This window comes from Acinonyx jubatus, chromosome D1 (genome assembly GCF_027475565.1).
Source record: "Acinonyx jubatus isolate Ajub_Pintada_27869175 chromosome D1, VMU_Ajub_asm_v1.0, whole genome shotgun sequence".
Classification (NCBI taxonomy): Eukaryota; Metazoa; Chordata; class Mammalia; order Carnivora; family Felidae; genus Acinonyx; species Acinonyx jubatus.
In genome coordinates, this window is record NC_069390.1 from 32269718 (window position 1) to 32295101 (window position 25384).

General features: G+C 33.7%; 1 protein-coding gene and 1 non-coding gene across 4 annotated transcripts in view; both read left to right on the forward strand.

The window, feature by feature from the left end:
* The window catches only part of KIF18A (kinesin family member 18A), a 79565-nt gene that overhangs the window by 30721 nt on the left and 23460 nt on the right, over window positions 1–25384 (forward strand). For all 3 annotated transcript variants that reach the window (XR_008290416.1, XM_015066893.3, XM_053203353.1), the window contains 3 exons: window positions 821–985; window positions 5442–5563; window positions 11775–12013. Coding sequence is in view for 2 of the 3 variants with exons in the window: in XM_015066893.3 (XP_014922379.2) it covers window positions 821–985; window positions 5442–5563; window positions 11775–12013 (526 nt within the window). In the remaining variant the exon portion in view is untranslated. The remainder of the gene's footprint in view (window positions 1–820; window positions 986–5441; window positions 5564–11774; window positions 12014–25384) is intronic.
* Window positions 6958–7023, forward strand: LOC113603529 (small nucleolar RNA SNORD57). Its single transcript, XR_003425124.1, has one exon. It is a non-coding gene; the product is annotated as a small nucleolar RNA SNORD57 (small nucleolar RNA).

The window sequence follows — 25384 nt, forward strand, 5'->3', positions numbered from 1 at the left end:
GTATCAGTTAATTTTAAAACCATTAGCTCATTGCATGACAACATAACTAACACTTTAATGAAAACTAGTGAGTTATATTTTCTAAAACAAACCAAAAGAGATAGTGAAAAGAATGACACTGTTTCACATTTTTGCAAATTTCTTTAATGCCTGGCTTTCCCCAAAAGTTTCAATACATCTTTTATGAAAGATAGCAAGAAAGAAGAAGTTAGCTTTTAAAGAGAGCCAAAAGGCCAGATTTGTGCCTACATAAAACATCAAAACTATTCAGAATATCCATTATGAGTCCTGAACCAGTCATCAGGTAAGATCAGATATTTATAAGCACTCTGATATAAGCTTTATTTTCTATTACTTGCACCAGCCTATCTAAAAGCGTTGTGGGCAAAATCAGAGCAGAGTTATTTCTTCACATCTTTCATGTTGGAGGAAAGGCAAGGTGGGACTTGTATCTGCTTTGATTTTGAGTAAAATCGTGGGAATTATCAGACCTTGTACGAACTTTTCATATGCAACACTTAATGGAATGTATTTTAGCACACACACAAAAAAAGTTATAGTCTTCAATTTGGCCAGTGAAATTCTTAAAGCCATAAACTCTCAACATGTAATTTTATAAAAATGAGTCACAACTCAATTTCCTATTTTCCTGCAAGCAGTAGTAGTGTGGAGATTTCAAAGGGGAAGTAGCTTTAAATATAAAAGTATAGTCTAAATAGATTACAATGGCAAAATTACAAGAAAATTTACTACTTTGCTAATATCACATACATCAAATATCATAAAAATTAGTCTGGCTATTAAATACATTATTTTTCAGGCCACTTGCCGACGAGATCATAGACTTGCAATGTTGAAAACTCGTCGCTGCTACCTAGAGAAGAAAAGGGAAGAGGAATTGAAGCAATTTGATGAGAATACTAATTGGCTCCATCGTGTAAAATCCGAAATGGAGCTCTTAGGTCAAAATGGCCATATTCCAAAGGTAAGATGTGTTTATGTGTTCAGATTCACTTTGTAAAAACTGAGTTCTTTAATTTTTTTTTTTTCAACATTTATTTATTTTTGGGACAGAGAGAGACAGAGCATGAATGGGGGAGGGGCAGAGAGAGAGGGAGACACAGAATCAGAAATAGGCTCCAGGCTCTGAGCCATCAGCCCAGAGCCTGACGCGGGGCTCGAACTCACGGACCGCGAGATCGTGACCTGGCTGAAGTCGGATGCTTAACCGACTGTGCCACCCAGGCGCCCCAAAACTGAGTTCTTTAAACCCATTGTCTTTGTCATGGAGTAAATATCTTTCATAAGACAACTATTGCTCCATCTCTCTGAGATTTGATTCTTTTTACCATTTATATTTGAATATACCATCTGCCTTGCTAATTACCCGTTAAATTTGCCTTTTCTGTACTTTGAGAAGAGTAAGGTTACTTTTAAGTGACGTTACTCTTAAGCGATCGCTTCCTTTTATGAGGTAGCTCTTAAGTTAGAATGAAGTAATCAAACTACTTGAGGATTCATCATATAGGTAATTTGTTTTAATGCTTGATGTTTTGTGGAAAAATAGTTTTAAATGTAGTCACCCTTACTTGCATTATGGCTAATGAAAGCTGATTTGAAAGCTGTATGTATGTGTACGGAAGTGAAGATATTCCACCTAGAATGGCAAAGGATTACAAAAAGTAGTGATGGGTAATGGTTAATGGCTGAATCAGATAAGAATTCTGTTCATACGCATGGTTACAGAAATGTGACTTTACTGCCTTTACCAGTTAGGGCTGTATTTTGTTCCTTTCACAATAAGTCTTGGGAATATGCAGTTCATTCCCAATATAGCACCTCCAAAATGTCATCATTCTACTTTTCATTTCATAGTTGCCATGTCATCATTTCATCTTTAGCCTCAAGTTCACACTTAGGCCAAGAAGAAGAAGAGAGAAAGAAACGGGGGAGAGCAGAAGCTTTTCCAGAAACTCTTAACAGACATCTTATTGGCTAGAATTGTCACATGACTGTCCCTAGATATAAGGGAATATGGAAAGGTGACTGTTCTTGCTGGACACATTATCACCCTGAACAAAATTAGAGTTTTCTTAATAAGAAAGAAGAGGGAAATGAATATATAATAAGCGACAAGTAGATGCCTACTACAAAGAAACTAATTTTGATCCAAGTACCTAATACTTTAAAAGAACAACTTCTTTACACTCTTTTTTTTTTTTTTTTTTTTTTTTTAAGGAGGAGTATCTACAGCCTTTACTTTGGTGCTTTTCTGAAATTCACTACTATGTATTAGCAAATTGGTATCTAGTCCTAGAACTTTGAAATTTCTAAAAAAACACTAGACTGATTATCAATACAGATAAAATAAAGCTCAGTATATTCAGTAACAAACGAATCCAAGTTGTAATGGTTAATATTCAAAGGTAATTTTAAAAGATATTATCCAGTACACCATGATTAGGGAAATGAATTCTCTGGTTGTCTAGCAATAGCTATCAGGGGCCATCCTTTTAGCATTACAGCTCAGACTGAAGAGGGAGAAGATTAGAGGGAGCAGTCAGTGATGACAGTCAAGGTAGTGAAAGGAGCAGTGAGCAACAAACAGCAGATACCCTGTTTCCTAAAAAGAAAACCAAAGACAAGTAGAGACTGAGTAATTGTTTAGTGTGGAGATTTGTGGAGGGTCAGCCAACAACTTGATCTACACTTCAGTTATTCTAGAAGTCTTCAAAGTATCTTGCCGAAAGCATGCCACTGGATTAATTCAGTAGATTAGGTATTAAGTGTAATACAAAGCATAATTTAATAATATTTTATAATATAATTTAATTGATAAAGCACTTTGGAATATTCCCTACAGAGAAAGAATGTAAATACTGGGGAAAGGTTAGACTTCAGAGTTGGAGTGGTTAGTCATTCTGTTATTCAGTAGTTGTGTTGAATACCCCCTCTAACACTGTTGTATGATTTTGGATAAGTTGTTTAATTTTGTTGTCTTAATTTCCTGTCTTCAAAATACATTTAAATGAGATGCTATATGCAGAGGCCTAGCACCACCTAACACATAGTAGATGGTTGACAAATATATAGTATTCTCAGCATCTATAACGTACATGTCAGTAGCCAAAGAAAAGTGTCAGCTGCATTACAAAATATGTTTTCTATTCTTCCTCCAGAACAGTGATTCTGACCTTTTTGGGTAATAGATGCCTTTGAGAATCTGATCAAAAAGCTATACAGATCTTCTCCCAGAGATTAGGGAGGTCACATTCATATAATTTCACTTTTTTTTTAAGTCATTTTTCTATTTATGAGCATTAAGAGTATCTACTTTAGAAGCAAACTAAGCGACACTTTTTTTAATGCTGTATTCATATTAAGATGAGAGAATAGACATTTACATAACAAGAGGAGTAAGCAAAAAGAGACAGTGATTAATCAATAAACTGTACTAGAGATTATTTAGGTTTAGAAAAGGTAGCTTCTAAAATTCCACGTAGGTCTAAGGCATCTAAAGCTGTAAGGGCTCATCATAGAATGCAGCAGCCTCCGTCAGAGCACCTACCAGAGCACCCAAGCCAGGTGCTAAGTGACAGGTTTTCTGAGAAAACAGCTGAGAGTCCTGGGCACATAAGTGTTTCTCATTCACAGCACAAGAGCCTCTTCTCTTGGAAAGGCAGCAGGTGTTGAATGTTTAGAGTAGTTTTTGGTTTTGTTTCACTTATTTATAAGTTTTACTTATTCATTAGATACCATGTATCTCTAATACGGTCTTGTTTTCAAAATGATCATTGTCAAAATGACTTTAGGTTAGAGTTAAAATTTTTGCACTTGTTTATTTATTTGTTTACTTGTTTTAAAATAGCTAATTTTGAGAAAAGACTCACATTGTAAACTTGGCTTTCCAAAGACAACAAGCTAGCCAAGGCCCATTGTTGACTAATATAATTATACATTCAAGGCTTGTCTTTTAAAGAGATAAGTAATTCAAGAAGATAAAAGAATAAAATTATTGGAGGAAATATTTAAAGAAGGGTTTTGTTTTGTTTTTTTAAGAGAAAGGATGGAATATTTGGTAAATATGTTCAGACCATCAGGATCATTGAATTTTCTAACTGGAAAAGACTATAGAGATCATCTAGTCAATCTCTTAAATTGTAGTCAAGTAAAGTGATCTCCATAAACACTATATTTTTGGCTTAAGGTAGCACTTTTGTCCTGGCTGAAACCATCTCTAAGACAACTTGACTCATAGGCCAGTGCTCTAACCATATTATCGTGTTTCCCTAGGGAGGATTTTCTCTAAAATGCATGCTATATTTCTTGAAATATAAATCATGTAAAGAAACAACCCCCAAGTTTACTCTGTCTCAGATATATTAAATGACATTATTTCCAGTCATAGTGCCTACCACTGGCATAGGAAGTTTTGAAAAAAAGAAAAAGAAAAAACAGTTTTAAGCTTTTAGATAATCTGGTCAAATGCAGGTTAGGAAGGAATATTGAAAAGTTAAAATGGATTATGGGAATTGTCTCCAGGAGGAAGTTTCCAAGCTTAGCTTCCCTGCTTATCGGATTGCTGTCTTAGCCCCTCAAATGTCCAAAAGATTTCATTTCCTTTCATCGTATTGAGTAAAATTTTCCCAGTTAAGGATTCTGAGAATGCTATTGGACTATCCCATTCACTCTTTCATATGACCACTTAGCTGACATTTTCCTACTGAGGGTATAGTAGGCTTAAGGAAAGAAGAATGACATTAGGTGATAGGTTGGAGAACACTTGTACCTAAGCACATGAAGTTTAGGAAAATGGGCAGCTACAAAAGACTTTTCATACTTTTGCTCTAGGATGAAGCTTACACCAGATTGAGTGAGTGAAGGCAAGAAATTTTTATTACATGCAACTTCAGACACTGGATACTAGGTCTGTAACACTAAAATAGTTTGACACACCCCCCTCCTGGTTCTGAACCTAACATTCTAGTATAGATAGTGAAACTATAAACAAACAAATAGGTAAATGAAATAATTACTGATCAGTGCTCTGGCAGAGACTATTGGTAGTAGAGTGTCCATCTTTAAATATAATGCTCAGAGAAAGCTTCCCTGAAGAAGTGACATTTAAGTAAAAACTGGTCATATTCATGTATTTTCACAGCATTATCAACAAATTGGATAGACCAAGAAACTGCCACCAGAATAAAATTTGTTCTGAGTTCCTAACACTTAGTTTCTGAGAAACTTGAAACTTATCTTGCTTGTAAGTTAGGGAACTCCTATACCAATATGTTTATTTGTCAAATTGTTTCTAAACATTATCATTTTATATATAAAAAATTAAAATTATTAACACCAATATAAAATAAGTTTTATTAAAATTTATTTAATTTCAACATTCTTAAAGGAATCTGAAGTGTAGTTTGCATTGTTTTCCCCAGGAGCTCAGTAAAGATCTTCATTGTCATCATTTGCACCTTCAGAACAAAGACTTGAAAGCACAAATTAAACATATGATGGATCTAGCTTGTCTTCAAGAACAGCAACACAGGCAAACTGAGGCGTAAGTGCATGGATTTACCTATTCTACAAATTTTAACATTGTGGCCCTAAGGAACCTGAAACAGAAGTTGTTTTCCAGAAAATTGAGTTTTATTAGGTATAGGATACATTATTTTTTAGTGTCTGCCAGCATCAGAAAGTATGCAGAGTTAGAAAACATTGATAAAGTATAAAATAGGTAGTTCTTCTCCAACTAATATTGTTAGTACTTTATAATAAAGTTTTGAAGGCATTTTTCTATAAAACTTAATTATTAGAAGCAATTACTATTAATACCAAATCAATTTTTAAGGAGGCAGTTTTTAAGTATTCATAATTCCAGAATGATTTTTCTGTCACTAAAATGAAATTACTAAAAATGTATATTTTTTAACATCAGTTGTCCCAGTTTTTATGTGATGCTATAGTAGCTCTTTCATGCTCTACTAGCTTAGTAGTAACATCTTTTGAAACATAATATTTAAAAAGTATAAGTCTTTATTTTTGTTATATGTCAGTCACCTCTTTAGGTGTCACTTTCATGCTCTGTAGAAAAGAAATTTATTTCTCTAAGGGCTTTCCACCAGTCTACAATTCTGCAGTTCTAGTATTCTTGCATAACTAGCAATTAATTTTCCATACATCTCATGTAAGGGAAATCATATTAGGATAGTTACTTTAAAAAGAAGAAAAAGGAGGGGTGCCTGGGTGGCTCAGTCAGTTGAGCGACCGACTTTGGCTCAGGTCATGATCTCACAGTTTGTGAGTTCAAGCCCCGTGTCAGGCTCTGTGCTGACAGCTCAGAGCCTGGAGCTTGCTTCAGATTCTGTGTCTCCCTCTCTCTCTCTTTCTCTGCCCCTCCCCCACTCATGCTCTGTCTCTCTGTGTCTCAGAAATAAATAAACATTAAAAAAAAATTAAAAAGAAAAAAGAAAAAAAGGAGAGGAAGAACTTTAGGGAGATATTCTTCTGTGGATAAAAGTTCAACCTAATGTCCTCATACTTTCTATATCTCTGTCTAGAACAGACAATGAAAATTCTTTTACTAGCAGTCAAACCACCTGCAAGAGTTAAAGTTATCAAAGAAACCCATTAATTTATTTTACTTATACTGTATTTATTATATAAGACGTATATACATTTTAAGGTAAATTTTTGTTTCAAAATGGGCAAAAAGATTCTGACTAACTCTCCAATTTAGTAAATTGGTGAGCCAAAACATTACAAACAGAGGTAACACAGCATAGTAGAAAGAGTATGAGTTTTAGAGTTAGTCTTGAATTCTATTTTATATTAGCAGTATAAACTTGCATAAATTATTTAACCTCACTAAGCCTTAGTTTTCTTTTATGTTAATAGATCATAATACTTTCCTTAAAAGATTTTGAAAAGGATTTAAATGACATTAAAATAAAAAGGAGGTGAACTGTCTTATTCTGACCTTGTGTAGTGGAGGCAAAAAAACTGATTTAATACACATTCAAAGTACTGAAAGAAAAAAATTTCCAACCAAGAAAACCCTAACCACCAACAAATTATCATTCAGAACTAAAGGGGAAAGAAAAAGAATTTTCCAGAGAAGCAAAAGCTAAAGGAGTCCATTACCATAAAACTGGTGTTACGAAAAACATTAAAGAGACTTCTTTAGGCTGAAAAGAAAGAATGCTAATTAGTAATAAGAATACATGAAGGTATAAATCTCACTGGTAAAAGGAAATATATAGTAAAGGTAGGGAGTTAATTACTTAAAAAGCTGGTGTGAGAGTTAAAAGAAAAACTCTCACTGTAATAATTAATGGATATATAAGATGAAAAGACATAAAATGTGTCATCAAAAACATAAAACTTGGATTATTAATTATATATTATATATATTATTATAAATTCTATGTAGAATCTAAAAAACAAAACAAAAAAAGTCCTAGCCAGAGCAATTAGACATTAAAAAGAAAGAATAGGAGTCCAGATTGGAAAGCAAGAACTGAAATTGTCACTATTTGCAGATGACATGATACTATATATAGAAGACTCAAATAACCACCAAAAACTGCTACAACTAATAAATGAATTTAGTAAAGTTGCATGATACAAAACCAATATACAGAAATCTGTTGGGTTTCTGCATACTAATAACAAACTATCAGAGAAATTAAGGAAACAATCCAATTGACAATTGCATAAAAAGAATAAAATACCTAGGAATAAATTTAGCCAAGGAGGTGAAAGACCTGTACACTGAAAACTGTTAAGATACTGATGAAAGAAATTGAAGAAGACAGAAATAAATTTAAGATATTCTGTGCTCATGGATTGGAAGAATTAATGTTGTTCAAATGTCCATACCATCCAAAGCTATCTATGGATTGAATACAATCTCAATCAAAATTCCAATGGCATTTTTGACAGAAATAGAACAAAAATTCTAAAATTTGTATAGTGTTACAGAAGATACCAAATAGCCAAAGCAATCTCAAGAAAGAAGAACAAAGTATCACACTTCCTGTCTGATTTATTTCCTTCAAACTATATTACAAAGCTGTAGCAATCAAAACAGTATGGTATTGGTTTCAAAACAAGCATGTAGTATACTGTATGTTGACTAACTAGAATTTAAATTTAAAAAAAAAGAAACTGCTCTGTGTATGAAAAAAAAAAAAAAATGTAGATTAATAGAACTGAGTAGAGAGCCCAGAAAATAAACCCACAGATATAAGGTCAATTAATTTATGACAGAGGAGCCAAAAGTATACAGTAGGGCAATATGCAAAAGAATAAAACTGGACCACTGTCTTACACTATACATAAAAATTAACTCAAAACGGTTTAAAGACTTGAACATAAGACCTGAAAACATAAAACTCCTAGAAGAAAATGTAGGTAGTAAGCTCCTTACCACCACATAGGTGGTAAGAGATGATATTTTGGATTTGACACCAAAAGCAGAAGAAACAAAAGCAAAAATAAGTGAAATTACATCAGACTTAAAAACTTCTACATACCAAAGGAAACTAACAACAAAGTGAAAAGGCAACCTTCCGAATGAGAAAAAATATTTGCAAATCATATATCTGATAAAAGGTTAATGCCCAAAATACATGCAGAACTTATACAATTCAATAACAGAGAGAGAGACAATCTGATTTAAAAATGGGCAGAAGATCTAAATAGACATTTTTCCAAAGAAGACATATAGATAGTGAACAGGTACATAAGAAGGTGCTCAGTATCACTAACCAGGATAATGCAAATCAAAACCATAATGAGATATCACCTTATACCTATTAGAATGGCTCTTACCAGAAAGACAAAAAATAACAAGTGTTTCCAAGTATGAAGACAGTAAGGAATCCTTGTGTATTATTGATGGGAATTGGTGTAGCCACAATAGAAAACAGTATGGAGGTTCTTCAAAAGTTAAAAATGGAACTACTGGGGCACCTGGATGGCTAAATTGGTTAAGTGTCCAACTCTTGAATATGGGCTTAGGTCATGATCTCTCAGTCGTGAGATTGAGTCCCATGGGCATGAAGTCTGCTTAAGAATCTCTGTCTCTGCACAGTCCTGCTCATGCTTGCACACTCTCTGCTCTCTCTCAGTCTTTCTTTAAAAAAAAACAATAGAACTACCATATGATCAACCAATTCCACTTCTCAGTATTTATACAAAGAAAATGAAACACTAACACAGAAAGATATATGCACCCCATGTTCATTGCAGCATTATTTATAATAGCTAAGATATGTAAACAACCTAAGTGACTATCAGTGGATGAAAGGTTAAAGACAAAGTGGTATATGTTTATGTGTATAATATATCTATACACACACAATGGAATATTATTCAATCATAAGAAAATAATGAAATCTTGCCATTGGTGACAGCATGGATGTACCTTGAAGGCATTATACTAAATGAAATAAATCAGTGAAAGAGAAATAACAAATGATCTCACTCCTATGTGGAATCTTAAAAAAAAAAAAAAAAATTCATCAGTACAGAGAACAGATTGGTGGTTGCCAGAGGCCAGGGTTGGGGAGTAAGCAAAATAGGTGAAGTGAGTCAAAAGATACAAATTTACCATCATAAATAAATCATGAAACAAAATGTACAACATGGCGACCATAGTTAGTAAAACTGTATTGCACATCCAAAAGTTGCTCAGAGAGTAGATCTTAAAAAAGTTCTCATTGCAAGAAAAAAAACTTATATGTGGTAATGAAAATTAACTAGATTTATTGTGGTGATCATTTGCAATATAAATAAATATTAAATCAAAAAATATAAATGAATGAATGCATAAATACATTCAAACAAACAAATATAAGTACATATGTATGTCATGGGTCCCTAAGACCACCTCCTTGTTTGATGATTTACTACAATGGCTCACAGAACCCATCATATAGTTGTACTCATAGTTATGATTTATTATAGCAAGAGCATGCAAAACAAAATCAGCAAGAGGAAAAGGCAAATGGGGCAAAGTCCAAAGGAAACCATATGCAAGTTTTCAAGTGTCTTCTTCCACTTGGACCCACATAGGATGTGCTTAAGTCCTCCAGCAAAAAGTTGTGAATACATTTTAAATGTTGTCTAAACTTTGGGATCTCATTAGACAATTAGTGCACTTGGGTTTTTACTGGGAGTTGGTTACAAAGGCACCTTCTACCTAGCCTGTACCAAAATTCCAGACTTTCCAGGAGGAAAGTAGTTGTTCAGCATAAACCATATTGCTTATACAAATAGTTTAAGTACAGTGAGCCACTCTTATCAGTTCTGAAAATGAGAACACTCTCAAAATTCAAGTATTAAGATGTCAACCCAGGGCCAACATTGCCAGCAAGCCTTTTTTTTTTTTTAGTGCTTATTTTTGAGAGAGAGACAGAGTGGGAGCAGAGGAGGGGCAGAGAGAGATGGAGACACAGAATCCAAAGCAGGCTCCAGGCTCCAAGCTCTCAGCACAGAGCCTGATACAGGGCTTGAACCCATGAACCACAAGATCATGACCTGAGCTGAAGTTGGACGCTTAACCGAGCCACCCAGGTGCCCCAACTAGCAAGACTTTTTAAGAATAGCAACCTCTGGCTGGCTGTGTTATGTGTTCTCTGCACAGCACCTCATTAGTATAGGTGCTCAATAAATACTGTTTCTTTTAGTGACTTTATACTTAATGACTTTTCCCTATAGTTGTTGCCTACGTGATTTAAATGGAGTACTCTCTACCCTCCCCAAAAGGGGCAGTGTCACAATTTATGTGTACTACTATCTAAATATTTAAGTCTCTAAGGTAAAAGCGCAGTTATTTCCTTGATTGTTAAAATCAATGCCTATCCTTTTTCCACTGCCCTACCATACTTCAAATAATCCTATTCTGCCGGATGTTATGAGTCAACTGAATCAACCAAGTCCGAAGCATTTCAAGGTCATTCAAGTTGTTTGACATCTTCCTTGATATAAAAATTAGGAACCATTAATTGAGTGTATAAATTTATAACTGTTTAGCTGTGGTATTTCTTCAGTGAGCACTTACATGGAGGTCTAATACATAAAAAGATACATTCAGTACTGCTCTGATTGATAGCATTAGGCAAGATTTTGAATCAGAGCCAAGAATCCAGTGCCCCTTTGATTCCCTTTAGCTACCATCCTTGTCCACAACTCTTCTACTTGGAACCCCTCTGAATGGCTTTGAAAGCCATTGCTTTAACTCATAAAGAGCTATCTTGGAGGAAATTTGACTCTGTGGTTCCTTCAAAATACTGTATACCTGAAACGGATCTCATCATTTAACAGTGCATTTTTTCATTTTAATTCCATGGTACTTAGTATGAGTAATAACAGTATCTTTGTTTTAATAAATCACATAATGCTTTGTAGAAACCTTTTACATGTATTTAACTCACTTAGTTTTGACAGTAGTCTCCTGTTGTAATGACTGTCTAGTTGTACCCCAAGTTATCGAGAAGAAACCTCAGTTCGTGTATTACCCAAGATCACCTTGGAATTGAAAACTAGCCAAGTCTACAGCCTGGTGCTTGTAATTCCCATCCAGGATTCTTTCCACTCTTTACTTAATGTAGTGAGAATATGTTGAGGTATTTTATTGAAATATCTAAATGAAAACATATACAAGATATTATTTAATGATGTGCTAATACTTAGGATATTATGTAGAACTGTAATAGTGTATTTAAAATTTAATATTTATCTCTCTTGTCACCTTTTTTATATAGAGTATTGAATGCTTTGCTTCCAGTCCTAAGAAAACAGTATTGTGCATTAAAAGAAGCTGGCCTTTCAAATGCTGCTTTTGAGTCTGACTTCAAAGAAATTGAACATTTGGTAGAGAGAAAGAAAGTGGTGGTTTGGGCTGACCAAACTAATGAGCATACTTTAAAGCAAAATGACCTAACAGGGGTTTCTGTTCTTATGACCTTTCCACAACTTGGACCACCAGATCAATCTCCTTGTTGTAAGTACAGCTTTTCTTTTATTAGGTAAATTATAAAGTTATTTCTAAAGAGTAGCCTCCTTTATATATTGATCTCCAGAACAGTTAATTTTTTAATAGGTTTGGCTATTTGGTGAGAATTAATGGGAAAATTAGCTTCACAATCATTTCATTAACCAGTATCTTTCAAAGGTTTAAGAGCCAAGTATGCTTGATGTTCTAAATAACTCTAGCAATAAAACCTTTAAGTTATTTTACCTATTTTTGATGGAATAATTGTACTTCCACCCTTCTTTAAAAGTTAACCTCATTTAAAGATGAAGATGATAATTAAGAATATTATATTCTGTAATACATAATAATCTGTTCTTAAGATCAACTAACAGCATAGAATAAACTATATTTTATTGCCATATATCACTTGTTATCAAAGTGTGTTTAGGACATTTTAATTGCAAAACAAACATATAATGTTTAAAATAAATTCAGGCAATACAGAATTACACGTACAAGTAGAATGGCCTCTTCAACTTTCCCCAGAACCCAATCTTGTATCCTGTCTCAGAAATAAATACATTTAACAGTTTGATTGTCTTTATAGTGTGTGTGAATGTGTGCATCCGTGTGTGTATGTGAATGTGTAATATTTGTAGTACATAGTCTAACTCTAGCTTTTTGTTAAGTTTCATATGAATCCTAGCACATAATATATATTGATCTACAACTTTTTTTTATTTGTCTAGTTTATTATGAACATATTTAGGGTATATGCTTAAAGAATTTACCTTGTTGTTTTTTTTTTTAACAATTGTGAGAATTCAGAGAATAGATGTACTATAATTTATTTAACCGTTGATCTATTGGTGAACAGTGCATCAGAAAACATGCTTGTATATTCACATTTGTGCATATGTACCAGATTCCTAGAGACTGATTTGTTGGAAGTAATTTTTTAAAAAATTAATCTGTCAAACTCCAAAATTTTCTCTATGCCAGATGTATATGAGATACCTCTCTCATTCTTATCCCAAAATAATAGCAACCCTAAACTGGTCTGTATTCTTTTTAAATTTGCAGCTGTCAGACTTTACCTCCAAACTTTTCTGTCTTTCTGGAAGTTTGGATCTTCCCAAGGCCCTATTCTACTTTTCTTTGTTTCCAATGCTGGTACTAAGAGGTCTCCATTTTGTTTAGAGAGTTTTAATTTACCGTACAACATTGAAGTCAATCCATTGATCAGTTAATCTGATTATCATTGGTAATTACCTTGTAGTCTCTCCCCATTCTTTTTTTCTGAGTTTACAGATTTGGGAAAAGCGTTTCTCATATATACAATAGTGGGGTCCCAATTTTCCTTGTAGCTTTTCTGTTGATCTGATCCACGTGATTTCCAACTTCCAAAAATTACCCAGTTTCTGATGTTGGCAGCTGTTTCTCTTTTCTATTGCTGATGCTGTGTCAATGGATTTTAAGAGGAAGATGAGGCAAATTTCTGTAGATTTGTGTATTTGATTTTATTTCTTTTAGTATGATCTCTTCTTGTCAAAATGGTCAGTCAAATATTTATTTTGTAGCTTTTTCCTTTTCGGTGTTTGTTTACTTTTTTGCTGTGGGTTTTATTTTCTATTTAATTGTTTTTATCTTTACTTTTATTATTTCTTTCCATCTACTTTTACTCAGTTTATACTGCTGTTTTTATTTCTGACTGATAAAGATGGATATTTGTTCATTAACTTTCACCTGACTTTTCTAATTTATGCATTAATGTCCATAGGTTTCCCTCTAAACACAGCTTTAACTTCATTTCACAAGTTTTGATACATAATATTCTAGATTATTATTCGTTCAAAATATTTTCTGATTTCTGTTGTAATTTCTTCTTTTACCTATGGAGCATTTTTTTTCCTCACTTTTTATTTAAAATTGCACTTTCAGATTGAGCAAATTTCCATTTGTGTTCAGGCTTGGAGAAGCAATTAAAATGAGGATCATACTTTTTTTTTTTTAATGTTTTATTTACTTTTAAGGCAGAGAGAGAGCATGAGTGGGGATGGGAAAGAGAGAGGCGGAGACACAGAATCTGAAGCAGGCTCTAGTCTCTGCGCTGTGAGCACAGAGCCCGACGTGGGGCTTGAACTCAGGAACTGTGAGACCATGACCTGAGCCGAAGTTGGACACTTAACCAACCGAGCCACCCAGGCGCCCTGAGAATCATACTTTTTTAAGTGCCATATAGGCATCCGATATATATTTCACAAAACTGGTAGATTAGTTTTAATATTTTTTAGTTTTTATTCTCTAAAAAGCTATAGCATATTCCATCCAATTTTTTATTTTTAGCTTAATTGAATTGTATTCAGAGAAAATACTTAATATGATTTTAATCCTTTGAAGATTATAGAGACTTGCCTTATGCCCAACATATAGTTAGCTGGTATAAGTGTTTCAAGTATGCTTATAAAGAATGTGTATTTTGTAGTCATTTATTGCCAGTCTGTTAGGTCAAATTTGCTGTGTTCTTCAAATTTTACTCTTATAGACTTTTTTTTTAATTCACATTCTATCATATACTGAGGAGACCTATTAAAAATTCCCTTTATTACATTGGATTTTTCTATTTTGCATCAGTTTTCTTTCACCACACTAACAAATCAACACAAATATGTCAACCTAAATAACACTGATTTATTATTTCCGAGTTCTGTAGATCAGAATTATGGCAGGCTCAACTGGTAACTCCACTTAGAGTTTGAGAAGGCCAAATCAAGGTGTAAGCCAGCTGGATCTTTTTCCTGGATGTTCTGAGGAGAGAATGTGCTGCTAGGCTCATTCTGGTTGTTAGCAGAATTCAATTCTATGCAACTGTAGGACTGAGGTCCCTGTTCTCTTGGTGCTGTTGGCCAGGGGTCATTCTCCAATTTTAGAGGTCATCCATATTCCCTGGCACGTTGCCCTCTTCATCATTTCATTTCCTAGCCAAGAAAGGCAGGACACTTCATTCTCATGCTTCGAATCTCTCTCACCTTCCCTTCTGCTTCATCTCTCCTGCCTACAGTTAAAGGGAAGTCTCTGCTTTTAAGGGTTCATATGGTTCTATTGGGCCTGCTAGGTAATCTAGGATAATCTCCCTGGTTTAAATTCCATAACTTCAATTACATCTGTAAAATCCCTTTTACCATGTAATGTAACATATTCACAGGTTCCAGGAGCTAGGGATGGACATCTTTTAGGAGATATTTCTCCTTGTAGTTCTGTCAATTTTTAGTTTTTATACATTGAGATTATATTATTAAATCTATATATTTCAGAATTCTTACATCTTCCTTTTTTACAAAATGTACTTACTCATGTGCTTATTCTTTTTTTTTAATATGAAATTTATTGTCAAATTGGTTTCCATACAACACCCAGTGCTCATCCCAAAAGGTGCCCTCCTCAATACCCATCACCCACTCTCCCCACCCTCCCCCCCCCCCCCCATCAACCCTCAGTTTGTTCTCAGTTTTTAAGAGTCTCTTATGCTCTGGCTCTCTCCCTCTCTAATCTTTTTTTTTTCTTCCCCTCCCATGGACTTCTGTTAAGTTTCTCAGGATCCACATAAGAGTGAAACCAACCATATGGTATCTGTCTTTCTCTGTATGACTTATTTCACTTAGCATCACACTCTCCAGTTCCATCGACGTTGCTACAAATGGCCATATTTCATTCTTTCTCATTGCCAAGTAGTATTCCATTGTGTATACAAACCACAATTTCTTTATCCATTCATCAGTTGATGGACATTTAGGCTCTTTCCACAATTTGGCTATTGTTGAAAGTGTTGCTATAAACGTTGGGGTACAAGTGCCCCTAGGCATCAGCACTCCTGTATCCCTTGGGTAAATTCCTAGCAGTGCTATTGCTGGGTCATAGGGTAGATTTATTTTTAATTTTCTGAGGAACCTCCACACTGTTTTCCAGAGTGGCTGCACCAGTTTGCATTCCCACCAACAGTGCAAGAGGGTTCCCGTTTCTCCACATCCTCTCCAGCATCTATAGTCTCCTGATTTGTTCATTTTAGCCACTCTGACTGGTGTGAGGTGATATCTGAGTGTGGTTTTGATTTGTATTTCCCTGATGAGGAGCGACGTTGAGCATCTTTTCATGTGTCTGTTGCCCATGTGGATGTCTTCTTTAGAGAAGTATCTATTCATGTCTTCTGCCCATTTCTTCACTGGATTATTTGTTTTTCGTGTGTATAGTGTGGTGAGCTCTTTATAGATTTTGGATACTAGCCCTTTGTCTGATACGTCATTTGCAAATATCTTTTCCCATTCCGTTGGTTGCCTTTTAGTTTTGTTGATTGTTTCCTTCGCTGTGCAGAAGCTTTTCATCTTCATGAGGTCCCAATAGTTCATTTTTGCTTTTAATTCCCTTGCCTTTGGGGATGTGTCAAGTAAGAAATTGCAGTGGCTGAGGTCAGAGAGGTCTTTTCCTTCTTTCTCCTCTAGGGTTTTGATGATTTCCTGTCTCACATTCAGGCCCTTTATCCATTTTGAGTTTATTTTTGTGAATGGTGTGAGAAAGGCATCTAGTTTCATCCTTCTGCATATTGCTGTCCAGTTCTCCCAGCACCATTTGTTAAAGAGACTGTCTTTTTTCCATTGGATGTTCTTTCCTGCTTTGTCAAAGATTAGTTGGCCATACTTTTGTGGGTCTAGTTCTGGGATTTCTATTCTATTCCATTGGTCTATGTGTCTGTTTTTGTGCCAATACCATGCTGTCTTGATGATTACAGCTTTGTAGTAGAAGCTAAAGTCTAGGATTGTGATGCCTCCCGCTTTGGTCTTCTTCAAAATTATTTTGGCTATTCGGGGCCTTTTGTGGTTCCATACAAATTTTAGGATTGCTTGTTTTAGCTTCAAGAAGAATGCTGGTGCAATTTTGATTGGGATTGCATTGAATGTGTAGATAGCTTTGGGTAGTATTGACATTTTGACAGTATTTATTCTTTCAATCCATGAGCACAGAATGTTTTTCCATTTCTTTTTATCTTCTTCATTTTCCTTCATAAGCTTTCTATAGTTTTCAGCAGACAGATCTTTTACATCTTGGCTAGTTTTATTCCTAGGTATTTTATGCTTCTTGGTGCAATTGTGAATGGGATCAGTTTCTTTATTTGTCTTTCTGGTGTTTCATTATTAATGTATAAGAATGCAACTGATTTCTGTACATTGATTTTGTATCCTACGACTGCTGAATTCGTGTATCAGTTTTGGCAGACTTTTGGTGGAGTCTGTCGGATTTTCCATGTATAATATCATGTCATCTGCAAAAAGTGACAGCTTAACTTCACCTTTGCCAATTTTGATGCCTTTAATTTCCTTTTGTTGTCTAATTGCTGATGCTAGAACTTCCAACACTGTGTTAAACAACAGCGGTGAGAGTGGACATCCCTGTCGTGTTCCTGATCTCAGGGAGAAAGTTCTATTCTTAACCCTAAGTTTACTATTAATATAGCTGTCCGACTTTTCTTTTGCTTCATGTCTTCATGGTTCATCTTTTTTCTGATTCTTTCACTTTAAATCAAACATGTGTCTTATAAACACCATGTAATTGGGTTTTGCTCTTTTTATATATAATTCTTTTTTTTTTTTTTAAGTTTATTTTGAGAGAAAGAGAGAGACTGTGAGCAGGGGAGGGGCAGAGAGAGGGGGAGGCAGAGAATCCCAAGCAGCCTTCACACTGTAAGCGCAGAGCCCGATGCAGTGCTTAAACTCACAATCTCTGAAAGTATGACCTAAACCAAGATTAAGAGTTGGACACTTATCCCATTGAGCCACCCAGGCATCTCTGGGTTTTGCTTTGTTGTTCTGTTTATTAGTCTTTATCTTTTAAACCATTCATTCCTTTTCTACTTGATGAATGTATTGATATTTGGTTTTAAACCTGCCATCTTGTGCACATTTCTAGTTGTCCTGCTTATTCCAAATTCTTTTTCTTTTGAACTTTGCTTTAAAATGATAGAGTGATATTTAATATTCCATTTTTTTACCTCTCAGCTTGGAAACTATATACTCTTTTTATATTCTTTTAGTAGTTACCCTTGAGTAACATTATGTATCCTTGCTTTATCAAAGTCTGTTTATCAAAGTAATTATGTTACATTCACCCTCAAACAGTGCTAGAAACCTAAAAAATTCTTTACCTGGGTAAACTCCTCTCCTGACATACCATTGTTATGATGCATTTTATTTTTCTATATATAATATACCCATAAAATGTGTTTTTTTTATTGTCTATGTAATCAGTATTCACATTTACTCTTTTTATTCTTCTATATTTTCTCAGCATCTCTGCATCTCCATCCAATAAATTTTTTCTTTCATCCAAAGAATCTTTTGTATTTCCTTTACAGTGGATGTGCTAATGATGAATTTTCTTAGTTTTTATATGTCTGAAGCTGTATTTATTTTACTTTCTTTCTTAAAGACTATTTTGCTGGGTATAGAATTCCAGTTTGGTATTCTTTCTTTTCTTAGCAGTTTAAAGATATCATTTCATTATCTTCTGTTTTTTTTTTTTTTCTTGTTGTTGTTAAAGTCAGCTGTCATTTCTTCCTTGAATATAATCAGAATTCTGATCTCCTAAAATATTTTCTCTTTGTTTTTGGGTCTTAGTAGTTTTGCTCTATTATTCCTATATGATTTTATTTTTACTTCTCTATGTAGTTTCATAGAACTTTCAAATTTTGTGTCTGGATTATCTTACATTAGTTCTCCTTGCCTTATATGTGCCTTTTTTTTTTTTTTTTTTTTTTGTCTCTGGAAATTTCTTTTCACATATTCTATAGTTTACTTCTCTTTGCAGCTGTGTCAGATGGTTCCTAAATCCATCAAGTTCTTAATTTCAGTTGTATTTCAGTTCTAGAATTTCTATTTGATTCTTTTTTATAAACTCCATTTGTTGACTAAAATTCTCACTGAACACAATGGGTGTAATTATTTTAAAGTCTGTGTCTGAGAATTTCAGGTCTGGAACCCTCTGGGTCTGTTTCTGTTATCTCTTTCTTCTGGTTCTCTTTCACGTGGTCTCATTTCCTTGAAGACATGCTGAGTTTTGTGCATTGGGCATGTATTTGCAGAATTGTTTACAGAAATACTTTAAGACTTCTCATAGTAATGTCTTCCTTCAGAGAGGATTTACATTTGTTTCTTCTAGGCCCCTGATGGCATTAACAATCCAAAATCACTGTAGTCCAGTTTTAAGGACTGGGATAATTTGAAACTACACAGAAACTTCTGCTAGGGTCTGCCTACCCCCTGATTTACCCTCAAGAGCATAAGCTGTTTAGAGTTCTAACTCAAAGCAAGGAGGGTTTAGGAAGAACTTTGCCCTAACTTCAAGCGCCAGCACCCCAGTTCTACCAAGTTCTCAACAACATTACTAAGTTTTTCTGCCACCTCCTTCAGGATCAGCAAAAAATCTCAAGGGGAAAATAGCTGTAAATGCAGAGATTACCTTCCAGAGGTTCCCAACTTTCTCTTGATACTTACCTATAATTCTTCACAATCTTGTTAGCTCTTCTGTGCATTCAACCATATGTTTTTTATATTTTGTCCAGAATTTTTTATTGCCTTCAGTAGAGAGATTGGTCTGGATTACCTAGCTCTCTATTATTAAGTTCCCTATGTTAATATTTTTACATTAAAATGAGTGGGAATTTGGAGATACATATTTATATCCTCTTTTTCTTTTAATAAAGTACTATCGTCATTAGAACTAACCTAGTTGAGATCTTAGGAAAGAAAACTTAAGATTTTTTTCAGATTCTCTTGTACCTTTTGGGCCTTGGGGTTTTTTTGGGGTTTTTGTTTTGGTTTTTTTTTTGTTTTTTTTTTTTCTTATATAATGTACTCAAGATGTTGAAGAGGAAATAGTGTTTTAACACCAAGATTGAGAAATACTGACCACCTGACGGTCATTATTACTTATTTAAAAATCCATATTTCACTTACAGTGTAATTGCATAGACTATACTTGTCAGCAGTAAAACACAACATTTATTTGGCTCATAATTCCTTTTCATAACATTTTTAAAAGGAAAAACTGTTGAAGTCATGTTACATTTTATAAACATGTATTTCCTTTTGAAAGTGTATCAGAAGATGAGTTTTGTTTTTATTATGTTTTGTTCTTGGTTTGTTGTTTAATATTTTGTTCACATGATTTCATAGATTAACTATTTGTTGTGTCTTATTCATTCCATGAATTTTATATGTTATATTCACTATGAGTAGGGAGTCAAAGATGAGTAACAGGGAAGGGGCATGGAGTACAAAGCGAGTCCACTTATAAATATTTATTTTTCTTAGTCTTAGAATACTAAAATAAAATTGTTCATTAAAAAAACATAGTGAAATTTATGTTTGCGTTTCTAAAGATGTGAAGCAATACCTAGATAACATATTATGAAAATTGTACTATTAATGGTAGCCTTAACACATTTAAGAAGTAAAATTGAAGAGATGCAACTTAAGCAAAACCTGAGTTAAAAGTGTGTCTCATTCATCTAAGCTTATACATGTGTTACTGACTTTTTTCCTACATTCTCATTAATAGGTAATAAGTAGTTTTGTTGTCAAATTTCTTGTTGTTGTTGTTGTTGTTGTTAAATTTCAAAAATGCTAAACGCTCTGGTATTTGAGACTTGAATTTGGTTTTTTTTTGTTTTGTTTTGTTTTTGTTTTGTTTTTCTGGTGCATTAGAGACCTTTTAATAGTATTTATTAGATCAGCAGCAATCTTTATATTTAAAATGCCTACATTGCTTTTAAAAGTCTGATGAGATTAACCATAATAATTTAATCTGTGCTCTGTTGTTAGGCATCTAGATTGTTTAATAACTTTTTATTATAAATAATATTGCAGTAAGCAAATATGTATATTTATCTTGATGCTCATGTCTGATTACCCTTATGACAAATTCTTAGAAGTAAAATTTCTAACTCAAGAAATAAGCACATTTTTTTAAAGTTTAAAGTATATATTGCTTCGTAACTTCTCCCACCCCTATGTGATTATACCAATTTTAATTCCCATCATCAGTGTAAGAAAATGTGTTCCTTTCTCCCTTTATTCTCACCAACTCTTGGTGTTAAAGTATCTTTAATTTTTAATTTATAGAAAATTATTTTCAAACATACGTAGAATTGCAAAGTATACAGTAATGAACTCCATGAACCCATCACCTAACTTTAAGGTTTATCTCATGGCTAGTCTTGAGAACTCCGTCTGCTTTTCTCCACCCCATCAAATCTGTACTGGATTATTTTGAAGGAAATCTCAGCGTATCATTTCTTCCATTTACATCTTAGTGTCTCTCAAAGAAAACACAATATCCTTTTCATACCTAATGTCATTAAATATCTATCCAATTAGTGTTTAAATTTCCCCCTTTGTCTTAGAAATGATTTCTTTTTAAATCCTTTCATCGGCATACAAACAAGGCCCATACCTTGTCGTTGGTTGATATATCTATTAAATCATTTTGAATGTGGGGTTCTCTCTCCCTCTTTTGTCTTTGCTAGCTAATTTATTGATTCTTTGCCAATTTCAACCATAAATATTCTTTCCATTTTTCCTTTGTTTACTAGTAGAGTTGAATATATTTTTTCTCATCTATTCAAGGATCTATTTTCTTTTCTGTGAATTACTTAGCCATCAATTGATCATTTTTCTTGCATAGTCATCTTTTGTAAAAATTGTTACATATTTACAAGAGCTTAGGATATGAATGTTTATTCATTCAGCAATATTTATTGAACTTCTATGTGCCAGATACTTATGCTAAGGATGCATCAAAGTACAAAACAAATTTTTTAACCCTTCCGGAGTTTACATTCTAGGGCAAGAAGAAAGACAATAAATATAGTAAGTAAAGTAACCAAATCTTAGAAGGTGGTACATGCTATGAGCAAAGAAATACAGGGAGTTCAGAAGGGGGAGGGGGAGAGGTTGCTACTTTAAATAGCATTGTCACAGTAGGCTTCACTGATAAATGTGAAGAAGTTCACAGTTGCCCATGTAGATATCTGAGAGAAGACTCATTTTTAGGTAGAACAACTTACGCAGATCTCTAACACAGTCTGACATATTCAAGGAATGGCTAGGACATATAATTGGTACAAAAGAAAAAGGAATTAAAGTAGACAGTGATGAGATCACAAAGATCAAGCAGAGGAAAGCAGATCAAGTAAAGTCTTATAGGTCATTATAAGGACTTAGACTTTAACGCTGAACAAATCAGGGAACCATGGCATGATCTGAGCAGAGAAGTAACATATTTCCATCATGTTTTCAAAAGATCCTTCTGACTGGTGAGTTGAGAGTAGATTGTAGTATGGCAAGAGTGGAAACAGGAGACTACTACAATAACGCAGGTGAAAGATGGTGGCTCAGACCAGATTGGTAGCAATGGAGTTGGTGAGAAGTAGTCAGATTTCAATATATTTTGAAGGTAGAACTAGCAGGATTTCATCACAAATTGGATTTGGGATATGAGGGAAACAAAAAGTCAAGGATGACCCTAAGGTTTTTGAATTTAACAACAGAAAGAATCAAGTCACATTACAAGAGATTGGGAAGACTTCAGGTAGAGCAGGTTTGTAGGGTGGGGGTGGCAGAAGATTAAAGCACAATTGGGGCATTTTAAATTTGTCTACCATACATCCAAGTGGAGGCCGTGGAAGCAGTTGGAGATAAGAATCTGGAGTTCAGAAGAAAAGTCTAAACTGAAATATAAATTTGAGAGCTGTTAACATTTAGATGATATTTAAAGCCATAGGACTGGATGAAATCATCAAGGGATATTAACTCTTTCCTCTAAAATACATGTTGTGAATATGTTAAGTTTATCATTAACTCTTAACATTGAGATACCCCTTTTAATACTGAATTTTTAAAATTTTTATGTCATAAAACAACTTCATTTTTTTTCTCTCTTGCTTTTGGAATAATTCCTCAAAAGGTCTTTTTATCCATAAGGGTTTTTTTTTTTCTTTTAATTTTTACTTTCGTTTTCTCTAATTTATTTTGATGTAAGGTAACAGGAAAGAATCTAGCTTAATTTTTTGCAAAGAACCTGACATTCTTGTGTAATAAGTTGATAGTCCATCCTCATGGTACCTTTGTTTTAAATGCAATAGGTAGTCCTATAATTTTTTTTTTTGGAATTATTTATCCTATTCTGTCCTATTCTTTAGCTTATTTGTCTGTCCTAGAACTAGTAGCTATTATTTTCATAACTGATACTTGATAGTATCTTTGATATATAGCAGTGCTAGTCCCCCTTCATTATTCTGTTTTTAAAATGCTATTAGCTGCCCCTAAGAAATAAATTTTAGTATAATTTTTTCAATTCCAAAGAAATAAAATATTTGTAAAAATTTATAAGTTAATTTTGTCTTCACATTTTTTCGCCATCAAATCTTCTCATTCTGCAATAGTGTGTCTCTCCATATTCATATTTTCTTAGATGTTTCTCAGCCAAATTTTAGAACAGAACTTTCTTTGTATATATTTTGTACGTTTGTTATTAAATTCCTAAATGCAATATTTTATATTTTTGTTACATGGATTATTTAAATTTTTCTTATTAATAAGCCTGTATTATCTCTTAAGAAACTAACTTTTAAAATTTTGTTCATTTTAATATCTTACCAATGTCAGTGCTTGATTTTGGAATAGTTATTTGACTTGAAATCTTTGCCTCCAAACTAAATGTCTGTTTACTTGGAGTAAAACATGCACCTATTTTAGGTCTGGAAAACAGAAAGTGCACTCACTGAGTGCCATGCAGGATGGGGGTGCTGGCAGCAAGGTTTATTTATGGAACGGATAAAATTCCTGACATTAAATGAAAAGTCAAGATTTCCTCATTATCCATCTGGAAACTCACATTTAGTAATATTTCTGTCTCTAACCTTTCCTTTTCTTAAATTTTGTACCTCATGTTAGTGGTTTTTATCTTAAAGTACAATAAAAGAAAAGATACCAGTAGAATCAGTGTCTTCTATATAGTAGATTTATTATGATTGAATATAGTTCCAATGTAAGTTTAGGTTTACCCTAAAATTACTTGAATATGTCATTTAAAAAAATAAGTCTCTTAGATGAATTCCTCACATAATAAATATGAAATAGCAAAAATATTTATAACCTAAATTTTCCATGTATTTTCCCATTTGGCAATAAAATCTAATCATTACCAATAGACAATGGAAGTCATGTTTATATCCCTAAATACATTTCATTTGGCCCTTATTCTCCTCATAGACAAAACAGTGTTCAGTTGCTCATCCATAACTGTAAGTGTTACTATAAATTATAAGGTTCTTGCATTGTTCCCCCCCCCCTTAAAAAAAGCATGAATAGTAGGAAAATGAGACTGAGTGGAAAACATGGTATCTGCTATTTCCCACAAAGGCAAGTATCAAAAGGTTATGGTTGATTTATTACTCAGAGTGTTGGATTAATTTAAAACACTATGCCAATTTTTTAATAAGTAGGAAAATGTATCCTCTCTTTGCAATATTTGTAAATAGCTGTAAACTATATAAGCATTAATACTGCAGTAACCACAATAGTGTCATATGAATGCATTATAAAATGTTTATTGTATGTATGGTTAATCAGTAGTACCTTAAAGTTACATATCTTTTAAATAGTTAAAATTCACTCACCTGTATCATTTGCAACTGAATTCCATGAGTCATAAGGCTGTTAAAGGAATCCAGATTTATGATTAGTACAGTAATTGTATCAAGCATTTGTAGCCTAGAAGTGTTTATTGAAATGCATATATTAATATTTGATTTCACTTTAGACCTTTGCCAACTAATTTTAATTTAGCATAGTTTCCCAAAATACCTCCTCACGTACATATTAACATGAGTACTAGCAAAAGAAAAATCCTTGCCATCATTTTGTACCAAGCCTCAATTAGATCTAATCCCATTCATCAATGTCTCCCTGTCGTGAACCCTGCTTTGCAGCCTGTGACTCATGTTTGCTAAATACTGCATTCTGCTTTTTACACTAACGTACAGCTCTGTAAATCTTTTAACGTTTGCAGTCTTAAGCTCTTGATAAATTAGTTCCTCTGGGTAAAATCACTCAGGACACCTGATATGGCACATCAAAAGATGACCCCAGAAGGCCTGCCCATTTTTTAAGAGAGGGATTTTTCACTCATTAGTGATAAATTATCTAGTCTCTTTATTTAAAGGAACCATCTGTGGAATATTTCAGAAAGCTAAAAAATATAGACCCCCTCGTACCTAAGACATCACATGAAATTGCCAATTCATACTTGTGTTTTAGAGATTTATTTAAAACCAAGAGAGAAAGACAG